Source organism: Pelobates fuscus, chromosome 3, assembly GCF_036172605.1.
Source record: "Pelobates fuscus isolate aPelFus1 chromosome 3, aPelFus1.pri, whole genome shotgun sequence".
NCBI lineage: Eukaryota > Metazoa > Chordata > Amphibia > Anura > Pelobatidae > Pelobates > Pelobates fuscus.
In genome coordinates this window covers 313,481,713-313,494,327 of record NC_086319.1, presented here as the reverse complement: position 1 = coordinate 313,494,327, position 12,615 = coordinate 313,481,713, and the positions used below count along the sequence as shown (strand labels likewise).

The following is a 12,615-nucleotide window of genomic DNA, read 5'->3' as shown; positions in this document are numbered from 1 at the left end:
CAAAATGGACTTTGCAAATTTTTCACTACTGTGAATCCTGTACAGATATTTGTGTTTCAAAAGTATTTGTTCACATTCTGGTCTACTTAAAAGAATACCGGAAAAAAAGTATTGAAAATATATAACAGGAAAAGCAAAGTATTTTCATTTGATTTTTTTATTTCGTTCTTTATGAATTTCAGGTGGGTGGTCACACAATGCTGCCAATACGATGGATGCCTCCTGAGAGTATTATGTATAGGAAGTTTACAACCGACAGTGATGTATGGAGTTTTGGGGTCATCCTCTGGGAGATATTCACGTATGGAAAACAACCATGGTTCCAGTTATCAAATACAGAGGTAAAGCTTATTCTGCCAAAATGTTTACATTGTCATATACATGCACACGCATGCATATAAAAAATATACATATATAGACACACATACAATACAGCAGAAAACTGAGGATTACTCTTTTCTGTCCCCTCTAATACTAATGTCTTATATTCTGACCATTCCAATGGGCATACAACCCCTGGCACTCACTTGTTGAGGACTAGACTTTAACAATCAATCATATTCAACAGACTCAACAGAATGAGTTTACTAACCCACTTCTCCCCACTACAGGAAGCTTTCACAAGCTGGTCTTGTCTGACACTCTCTGCTACGACCAAATAATAACACAGTATCACTCTGGTTTCCAAGTATATCCTTGGGATGTTACTTTTGTCCAACACCCACGGAATGTTACTACTACCCATTACTACATTAGTACTCATTTTATCTACCTCAGAAGGATGAAGGGTTCAATCAACCCTGCTGGGAAATGAACCACCACCCCCAAGGGTTGTACAGATTCTACTGATGATGCATTAGCCCACTGAGGTATCACACAAGCCTAAAGTGTTTCCTTAAAAACTTCAATAATTCTCACTTACATTGACATCCTTTCATTCATGTAATTTGAAACTTTATGCACTATGGGTTTCTAACCAACCCAAATCTTTACTAGACTTGTTTCACTGGGACCAGTTTCTAGAATCAGACACATTCCAATCTCTTGATTGGTTTAACTGTTGTATTATTACATGCCTTATGTTGTTTACTCTGTCAGCTCTTAAAACTATACATCCCAACAATTCACTAGCAAAAAATCACTTTTCTGCTGGTCTCTAGCACCCATTAAACAATTATTTCCACTATACACATTACTCCTTTGTTTTTTCCTACCTTTTGTACCCTTATACTTTTCTCCACTCCCCAACTCTTTCTTTTAGTTCTCAATATAACAATTTACCTGCATGATAATTGCACAGTTCTGAAGTAAACACTTTTACTTTCACAAATAAAGCATCATCTCTCACTTTTATGAGTTTTGTCAACATATACATTTGTTTAAAACTAATAAACAGTGAATAAAACAAACACTAAATATCAAAAAGTAGATTTTACACAAGATATTTTACTATCACTTAAAAAAATTATTTTTCGACATTTCAATTTGTAAGAATGTATATTCATTTTACTCCCACAATCCTAAATATATGAGCAATCGATTGCTAGGGTTAATGATCTAAAAGAATATCCAAGCATAAAAAAAATCTAAATAAATATTTATCAATTATGTTTTGACAATGATTTTTAAATGTTTTAAACCCATATTTCTGGTGATATTTGATTTTATGCACACAATAGGAAAAAAAAAGTTCTGAATATGTAAATATGCAAAATGCCAACATTTTATAGATTCAAAATGCTTGACAAATTAGGATGTTTTAACCACAAAAAACATTAAAATGTTGCTGTCAGCAGTGTTGACTGACAATCTTTCTTTGTAGAGCACAGAGCAAACAAGAGCAATGTCTGCTTTGATTAAATCTACTGTATGCTTCTTGACCAGTGAACAGGATCATCTGCAGACAAGCAGTACCGAGCTTTCAGTCATAAACAAACACAAGCCAGCAATGAAAGCTTGCACACTGCTGACATCCAGAATGGTCAACCCCATTACTGTCCACAGTTCATGTAAAAAAAACTGCAGCTATCTTGTTGCACCTAAGATAGCAGCAAGCAAAATCAGGTTTAAATGAAAAAGATATCTCGGAGAGTAAAATGGATCGATTCAAAACCTATGGCAATTCTTGACACCATTCTTTTTGATGTACATGGTTATATTCTTGACGAAATAAAAGTAGTGTTTAAAGTATAAGACTAATCTATGACTATTAAGCAGGTGATCTGTATGTCGGCTTGTGATTACATTGCTTGTAAAATGATGCGTACACTGGGAAATCCTGGGTATTACTGAGATCCTATTACATATCAAAGTGTATTTGATGGTGTCACATAAAAAAGAACTGATTTATATTAACTTGCGAGAACTGCGAGAAAATAAAAAAATAGATCCCATCCACCGATTTAATTATTTCCAGAGCACATTCTAGCTGTGTCTATCAAATACAGAAAAGCGTTTACTAATAGAGGTCATTATATATGACCTTTAAACGTTAGAACTGGTCATCATGCACAAACTGATGGCTTACAGTACACTAAATTCCCAAGAACAATTTTTATTACTGAAAAGTTTTAAAATATTGATAACAATTAAAAAAAAACCAGATGTTCGTCTATGTTGATTATCTGTTTCTTAACACTTCCAATAACATGGTAGCAGCTCTTATGTAGATGTAGCCTATGACTAGCGGTTATCACCATTTCATTTTTATAATAACTGGAGGGCTGCAGATTGAGTTCAAGTAAAAATATTTGAAGCCCTAAGAAATATTTTTAGCTTGAAACCTGCATAGCAAGCACTAGAAAAAACTGAAGTGGATATGTCTCACTCCAAAATCTAAACAATCATGTTACATTTTTTAATTATTAATATTTTTTTTTTTTTTATAATATTATAACATTTTTGTGTTTCTCATCTGTGGAGAGGATAGTGTGGGTAATTCATAGTAGCATGATAAATGGGTTTAGTATGTGTTTTACCCTATGCTAATAAATACATACATTCTTAAATAAAAGTATGAAAATGAGACATATGTAAAGAACAAGTTTGAGAGCAGTGACCAACAATCATTGAGAAACATATTTGTGTATACATGCAGTATAATCTTTAGCAATTTTTAATTCAAAAAGAAACCAAAATTAAAAGACAAGCTGCAAGCATTAGTAAATAAAACTACTTAATAATTATTTCCATCTTCCGTGTGCAGGTCATCGAATGCATTACACAAGGACGTGTCCTGGAGAGACCAAGAGTGGCTCCCAAAGAAGTTTATGACATTATGCTGGGATGTTGGCAAAGAGAACCACAGCTGAGACTTAACATTAAGGAGATCTACAAGATTCTTCAAGCCTTGGGAAAGGCTACACCAATTTATTTGGACATTCTAGGCTAGCAAATGGCATCTACAAATATCCAACCCTATCTAGCCTCCTATTCTTGTCCCTGCTTTTCCTGGAAAATGTCTTCATATGAAAAAATTAAAAAAAAAAAAAAAAAGACAAACTCAAGTGCCTGCAACATATAACAACACAGAAGGAAACCTGTAAAGGCAGATTATATATATATATATATATATATACATATATATATATACATATATATATATATATATATATATATATATATATATATATATATATATATATATATATATATATATATATATACATCTTCCACCAATACAACTAATGAGGAAGACGCTGCCATTATAGATTTGAAAAATGAAAACGTTTTGGGAACTTTAAGCGTACCACTGGAAAGGTGGACAATGTTTGCTACTGTATAGGCAGTGTGCAGACACCACGACTCAACTAAATGCATAAAGACAATCTATTCCCAAACTCCATGATGGCATCAAGCCTTAAGAGGATGCTGAAATTGATGGAGCATTAAATGTTGTTGCATACACAATGGTGGATTACTGCAACTAAATGCATTGTCTCACAGAGACTGGTAGCGTGATGACCCATATGTGTACGCAGAGCAGAAACAGCATACTGCATCAAAATCTGGGGTGACAAACGGAAGAGCAAATCAGCCATTTTTTTGTGGAAGCTGTACCTTTACCTACTACAGTTCTTCTGAAATTATGAACAATTTTATAATTTGTAACCTCCTAAGTGTATAGAATTTCTGATTTCTGGAAAACGTTATTGGTACCTACGGGTAAAACAGTATCTTTGTTTAAATCAATTCAAAACTTTTTTTTTTTTTTTTACACTTTTGGAAACATATTGGGATATTCAATCAGTGTAAGGGACCACAGCTGATGTTGTGATTTTTTTTAAAGTAATATAAATAAGCACCTAGTACCTTTAACCAGTATTACAAGTAAGCAAGCACGCCGTAACACAGATACACAAATGTTACCATAAAGGCAAATATCTAGTAGGTAATGGTTGGATTTTTGTTAGAGTCCTTTCTATTTTCAGTGTTTAAAATTGGAATGTCTTGGTTCAATGTAGTGTGTCTCAGGTCTGAATTATTTGGGAGTTTCACATTTCAGTGGATTCCCCAGTCATATTAAATTAGTAATTTTCAGAGTATCCTGACAGTAAGAAGGACAGATTTATTTTCGTAATATGAAACAGTCTATAGAAATTAAATTAAATGTCTTTATTATTTATGTAAGCATAAAGGAGAAAATTTTAATGAGGGATATAATCATTCCATTAAAACAAAATCAATTGGTAGCTTTTTTTTTTTTTTCTCCATTGAAGAAATCATTGTATAAATCAACCATTGGATCATGCTAAGGTAGCACTGCATTCACATTGCTGAATAATATATGTCACACCGGGTTTCCACCAACATTGTAATTTTATTGTAAGTTTTGTTGTTATTTTTGTATTTGTATTATTTTGTAAATCATATTTAAAACTTTGACTTAATCAAAGATAAGCGTGAAAAATCAAAGTGACTTTGAAATGGCTGATAATGCAACAAAACAATTTCAAACCATCTCCCATCCTCGTGTCGCAGAAAATGGAACGATGCACCTGCTTTTTAAGCTGTGTTGAATATTTAATCAAGATGACGGGCTGCATGTACAATAGTAAGCGCATCGAGTAATGTTGTTATATGGACACTGCTGGAATTTCTTTGGGCAAAATAACAAAGTAAAATAACGAATGGAAATTCACCTTTCAAGAAAATGACAAAAACAAAACAAACACCTTATAATGTGGAGAACAAATGTTCCAGCTTTCCTTTTACATTTTTGTTTAAAGAAGAATTGAATGCTAGGTACAATTAGTACAGTAAGTATTGGAATCTACAAATGTCAAAACTGGGGTGCAACCAATATTGCAGAGGCATTTATTGGTGAAAATGCTATTCCTTCGTCTTTCTGTACTGCTTTTTTTCCCCACACACCTGTAGGTTTTTTTATTACTTTCGTTGCTGCCCAATGTCACCATTAGTTTTAAAAAGAACAATTGATGCTGAGGGGGAGCACAAACAAAACGCGAAAATCAAGGAATTTCTTGTTTTATTTCATTCATTACATCATTTGTATGAGACAACCTTTGTGCAAGATATTTGGCATGCTAGATGTGAAGCATAGTCAAGAAAATGGAAAAAAAAATCATGACACAAAAGGTTATGGTGATAAAAAAATTGGAACCGACACCTTCAACATATGTATTGTGTATAGGCTGTGATAAGCTCATGATTCTGTGGGACAACAATAGCAAAGCTATTAAGAAGAGGTCAGAAAAGGTCGCTGTTATCCTTTCTTTGCAAAATTGAGCAGTGATAGAGAGAAATGGATGGTAATACCATAAAAGCTTAGAGTAAATGAGGAAAGAGAGAGACAACTGACCCCGAGTGACGATCCCAAAAAGGAGCAGCTCTTCTCCTCTGTAACTCTTTTAGCTCACTTTATAATTAATTTCCATTCATGCACATAATTTATAAGTATTATATAAATTTAGCATTGACTCTAGTACAGAAACAGACAAAATCTAGCTTAGGCTTTTCTAATACGACCAACATGTTCACAGTAGGATATAATGTTGCGGTAATAATGTTACGATAAGTTCATTGCACTGCAGCTGGTGAAGCAAAGTGTCTGCTCCCTGTTCATTAATATTTCATTTAAAATTATTCATTGCTGACTGTCTTCTAAGCAATTTTTTGTTACTAAGTATTTTTTGTCTGTTAATTACTTCTGGCTTAGTGGTGGTACTCAACATGGGGACACTTTGATACCAGTGTATGGCACCCATATAAATAATTGTCTTAGTAAACAACACAGGATAGCATAAAGACCATGGGTTGTATTTTGTAGACATGATCTATTTGTGCATTAATCCATTTTACGTAAGTTTTTTATTTTTATTTTTTGGGTTTTTTTTGCATTCGCTATTCATGTTTTATGCAGTTGGCTATTGTTGTTTAAACTTTACATAATAATTCTGGTTATGTTGAATCACTTAAAGTCAATCATGTATACTGTCACACAATATAGTTTTGCATGTGGTATCTCTTGTTATGTCATATGTATGAAAATACTGCAAGCCATAAAACATATTATGATAGCTTTAAGTGCTAGACACTCTGATAAATATTACTAACTAACCAGGGTGAGTGCAGTTAGCTGTTATGGAGCATGGTGTCTGCCTTTGTTTGAAAACTAAGCTCATTACATCATTTTGTAAGTACAAGTGTGAAATGTATCTTTGATGGGGCATCTTCAGAATCAGATATGTTTGAGAGCATAGATAAAGCTCAACTCAGAAAATGTTAATCTGTCCTGCATTTAATGTCAAAAATGTAATACAATTTACTATCTCAGCTCCAGAAAATCAAGACTTCACTTTTGTTTAGCTCACAGCTGTTCAGAAGTGACAAATCTTCTTACTAAAACAGTGATAGTATTAATGTTAGCTGAATCCCAAAGACCACAAACAGTTTGGGACTTGAAACAGTAAATAAATTGGCACGAATTCATCCCCTACACAAAAGCAGAAGAAAAAAAAAAGCCATTTCCTGCTGGCTGGGTGGAATTGACTGTAGTATTAAGACCTCAGCAGAGCTTTTTCTCAAAGTAATTTCTGCACTGTCAGGCGACACTGACATCCCAGTTAACCTTTATTCAGGACGGGAGGGAGGTTTACAGGGTGACTGATTGTAATGCATATTATACTGTACCTCTCCAGGAACAGTAAATCTCAGCAAAAAATCATATTTCTTCCCACCTCTGTTTGTCGTTTTACCTTCGTCTTCAATATATGAATGCAAAGGGAGAAAGGGTAGCTGGTGAGCGGGATAGGCAATTGCTCTGTATGACCCCGGCAGCCTGTCTGTGACCATTTTGAAAACTCTCACAGCTGCAAATCTAGGCAATATGCCAGGCTGACAGTAGCTACAGCCTACAACTTCTCCAGAAGTGATGCAAATCCAAGGGAACAAACTAAATTTAAATTAAATTCTGGAAAAGCAGAAATCTTTATTTATATTTATTGGCTGATTTAGAAAAAAATGCGTAGCGATAAACAGTGTCTTTTGTTCTGGCCACTGTCATTATTAATTGTAATTTCAAAAGCACAAAGCCCAGGAGGATTCCAGAAGTTCTTTATAGATGGAGGAAAAAAATAAGATATTATCAAAATTTGAGACACAAATGATGACACTAATGATTACCCTTCTGAGAATGCCAGATAAAAATAAACTCTCCATTGCACAGTGCAGCTCAATATAGTCTTGTCTAAGATTAAGACATGAAGTGGGAATTGCACAACATGTTTATAGTCAATATTTTATTAATTTGTGAATAGTTTTAAATGTATAATGTCAATGTTTCAATCAAACAATATGATCAACACGCGCATTCTGACTGTCAAATGGTTAAATAAAGAATTAAAGAATAGGGATTGAATACTGAGCGCACATCAGTTTCCCAGCAACAGAACAGTAAATGGCAAAAATGTAAGTAGTGTTCAGATCATAGAGATAGTAAATAGTTTCAGTTTGACATATACTTATTTAATTATGTACAGTCAACCCATAGATGTTTCTGGAGTTGGGGCTTTGGGGGACTAAAGCTCCACATGTGGATACTTTAACCTCCAGATCTCTACAAGTAGTGGAGAGGCAAGAGTATATTACTGTTTACTTCATTTTTTTATTTCATTCAATGGAGCCACCAGATATACTGTAAAATGAAAGATCACTAGCATAGTGCTCTGCAGCGTAACTATTGGGAGAGGGTGCTTGGTAAGAGAATTTTGCGGCACACCTTGTGTGCTGAGATTGCATTAAATACCCGGTTGTGTGCAGCATGTGCTTTTTACCAACTATGCTTTTTTTTTTTTTAGATTTGTTATTGTGTTTTGAGTTTTGCTTTGTGCTCAAGACCCAGTTGTTTTTGGAGCCTAGTAACACCTTTGCAGTTAAAGCATCATTTAGTAAATTAAATATAGTTCTGTCTTGCAGATGTAATGTAAAGATCCAGTCTGTAATTACAGATATATCATTATGATAGAGATGTACTTAGCAAGCTGGTTTAATGGAATACATTGTCTATCCCTAAGTTCCAAATTTAGCATACTGTCAGAGAAATTGCTCATATGATTATTGAGGCATATGTATTTGGAGAAAACAGGTGCTATCCAAGAGAAAGGGGACAACTAAGGAACAATTGCCATGGATATCAATAGAACACCTTGCTCTTTTGGCCTAGAATTTGTCATATATCCAGAATTTCTAGTTTAGCAAATAAGTTTAGAAGCGTGATTTACTTGGCATCTAAGTAAGCTCACTATGTGAATGAGGTTGAATGTTCACTGGCTGTACCCAAACATGATCTTGGCAGAATAGGATTGAAAAAAACATATAGAACATAAGGTCTATCTACATTCTACATTGGTCAGTTGCCATCTTGCCACATTCGCTATTTAGTGAATAACCTCCTAAATTTCAAGTGTGATTTTGTTTCTGTTTACAATGACAAATGATGATCACTGTCAGCAACTGTTAGGGCTCATTCATTTTTTATAGGAAATTATATGCTTAAGTGTAAGTCTATGTGCCTTGTGTTGGTATTGAAAGTGGGAAAAATTAGCTAATGTGACAGTTTTCAAAATGCTCTCTTTCTTAGTTAGTTAATGGAACAGTAAGGTATCGTAAAACTCCAGCCTAGTGGACATTGGACTGCCTTCCTTTTCCACTGGAACATTGCAAAACTTGAAAGCAATGTTCTGTTACTTCTAGCATTATATTTAAATGTTGTTCATTTGATTTGGATTCCTCAATAAATAATAACATAGGCTAAGTGCAGCCCTGCCATAGACGACAAGAGGTGAATTTGTTTGGATTCATGTCAATTTGTTCCAGACAATTAACTACCACATATAAAACCTAGAGGTCTAATTTCAGAAGCAATCAGCATTGTATTGACATTAGCAGTTATATTCAGCAAATACAATTCCCCATTGCATTATTGATGTCATAAAAAAGGATTTATGTATGATATCTTTCTCAATAGACTTGTGCCTTGCATTATGTTTTATAGCTTATCACAATGGGTGGGTGAACTAATCATGTCACGACCACTAGTCTAAATAGCCAATGTTTGTAATGAATTTATCTGATTTTATTTGATTTTATTTAAATGAACTTACAGAGTGGAAGCATGGGTAAGCATGCACTACTGATATCCGTGGCAGTAAGATAGGTAAGGCCATCCGAAAGCTTCAAGGAACCCTCTCTAAAATGTACAGATATGATCATGTGACTTGCCAAAAGTCCAACCAAATTTGCAACATCATTCTCATCATGAGTAGTCTATTTTTTATCCCAAGTCATGCATTGTTTCACAGTCGATGCATAAATATATTACGCTCACCTCATATTTGCAATGCACCTAATTTAGGCCATAAAGACACTAATCTGGAATGCAAATCATTTTTTTTTGTGCATTGATTTGGTATGCAATAAGCTCCAAACCACGCAAACTGATAAATTGGAAAAGAAAACACGTGATGTTAGATTGGCATGACCCAGCAACATTTATTAATCCATTTGCCCGCTTTTGTTGACAGGGGATGCATACAGGCAGCTGTAGTTGGTGGTAATGGCTAGGAGGAATCTAGAGAAGCATATAGATCAGTAAAATGTAGACATTGCATAGCACTTGATTGATTAGCATGGTAAGATGAACAGAGTCGCTGTTCTCTGAATTCTTGGCAATTCACATGCCATTGAAGCTTACTACCACTATGTAGTGTAATTGGTTATTGCCGAATCACATAACTCTTAACCATGTGCGCATTTAGACTCTTAAATTGTATGTTCAACATTGCATCACTCACACTGCAGGTAAATTCTTCTACCTATGCCGAGTAAATAAAGTGTTGTTCATGAATTCAAAAAGACACACATAAATTATGTTTCCTCCATTACAACTCTTACCCTCCCTAAAAAAATAAGAACTACACAAAGCAAAGGCATTGTAGATTTTTTTTTTCCATTACACCTTTTCAGCTGGGATACTGCTTCAAGGATTATAGAATTATTAGATTCTTTCAAGTCCTTTTCAGTGAAGCCATTTATTCAATAAGGAAATAAAACTCTTTGAAGACAATGAAAAGAGCATGGCGGTGATTGAGTTCAGGAGCTGCTTTTCTTGTGTAAAGGGTAAACTTACTGGAACTGCACAGCAGTCATCTAGAGCCCCATGTGGGATGAGAGAATAGAACATATTCAGTTATCCATATTGACTTTTCAGATTCCAAAGATAAAACACATGATAAAGTGAACACAGTTAAAAAACAACATGATTCAAGATTATTTTTCGTGAAATATTTCTTTGATTTTTTTATCATTGTGCTACTCACCAATTACTGAATGATAACAACATCGTTTTATAACCCAGGCAGTGGAGGATTACATATGTTTTTTGTTTCATCATTAATATATGTTTTATTAGGCTATTATTTACCATAGTAAACAAATAAAGGATTATAGATTCAATCTTAAATAGGTTTATTCACATGTTTTAAGCACAGCATGTCGATAAAATGCAAAAAGATGTCAAATGTATTCATTATACATATGTATACCTATTATATAGAATGTAAACAGGCAATTTATTTCATGTGATACAAACATGTACATGTTGGATCCTTGGAAGGACAAATTATTTAGAATTTTATCTTTATTACTAGTAAATATTAAATTTACATTAATTATTGAATAATTATCCTTAGACAATGGGGCCACTGTTTTAGTTGAACTTTAAATGTCTCTATTAAGATATGTTCCATGCTGTAAATATATCTAGTTAGCATTTTTTTTTTTATAAAATGTATGGTATTTTTAAGTGCAACATTATAACTTGTTATTTGAAAAAGCTGATGAATGGAACAAGATTTATTACTTAAACCCTGTAATATGCTATCTTAGTGGAATGACATTAACAAATGAAATAATTGAATCACAATATGCACTAGCCTCAGTAATAAGGTAGGCTTAAAAAACCATTTGTTTCAGATATGCTAAGTCCATCCCACCCTTTCCCTGAGGCCATTAATGCAAGATAGAGATAATGTTTAATTGGCATGCAGTTTTCACTGATATTATTATTAAATTAGATTCTCAAGCTTACAACAGTATATTGTGCTTCCTTTTATATGTTTCAGTAATACTCAGTAAGAATGGTTATGTAATTCATACATATCCAATCATTATACATACTATTCACAGCCTTTGTTGTTAAGCAGGTGGCATTGTTGAAAAATCATACAATGTTAAAATTGTCATTCAAAACAATAAGGTTAAAAACATTATTTGGATCAAATTTTTTTTTTTATCATCATCAATGAATACAAAAGATGCATGCCATAAATATAGCTGTATAATATTTCGGGCACTTCTGCTGTGGAGTGCCTTATAAAAAAAAAACACCTTTTATTATTATTATTATTATTATTATTATTTTATTATTTATATAGTGCCATCATATTCTGGGTGGGTGGACTAACAGACATGTAATGGGTGGACTAACAATGGGTGGACTAACAGACATGTAATTTTAACCAGACAATTGGACGTACAGGAACAGAGAGGTGGAGGGCCCTGCTCAGTGAGCTTACATTCTAGAGGGAGTGGGGTATAGTGACACAAAGGGTAAAATGTCATGAACAAACACAGTTAATCATACAATATCAAGAATATTATTTTGCATTATGTATATGTCAAAAGCCTCACTCCCAATGTATTCCCTAAAATAATATGTGATAGATATATAAACACGGCAGTTCAGGACCATGGACAGCAACATTTCATAATATATTACTGCCAACAGCTGAAAGGATTGAACTGGTTCAAGGTCCCATAAATAGGGTCATAACAGAAATAATACTCCAAATGCTCTTCATAATATCAGCAACACAGAAAGGGAACAGTGTCATCCTCACACCATCTTGCTACATGAGCTGTCTAGTTAAGTTCCATTTTTACCATGACATATGTGGATCATAAGTAACATATTTTTGTGCATAGGGGGATTCAGTATCTATCACTCCATGTTATGATTTTTTTTTTTAAACATTGAAACTTAACTACTGTTAAGAGTTAAGGGATATAGACTGCAATTTGCAAGTTAAAAGTAAA

General features: G+C 33.7%; 1 protein-coding gene across 2 annotated transcripts in view; it reads left to right on the top strand.

The window, feature by feature from the left end:
* The window catches only part of NTRK3 (neurotrophic receptor tyrosine kinase 3), a 560,615-nt gene extending 557,113 nt beyond the window's left edge, over window positions 1-3,502 (top strand). For both annotated transcript variants that reach the window (XM_063448881.1, XM_063448879.1), the window contains exons 16-17: window positions 183-341; window positions 3,206-3,502. In XM_063448881.1, the coding sequence (XP_063304951.1) occupies window positions 183-341; window positions 3,206-3,391 (345 nt within the window). In that variant the 3' untranslated portion in view covers window positions 3,392-3,502. The remainder of the gene's footprint in view (window positions 1-182; window positions 342-3,205) is intronic.
* The last annotated feature ends 9,113 nt before the right edge of the window (window positions 3,503-12,615 follow it).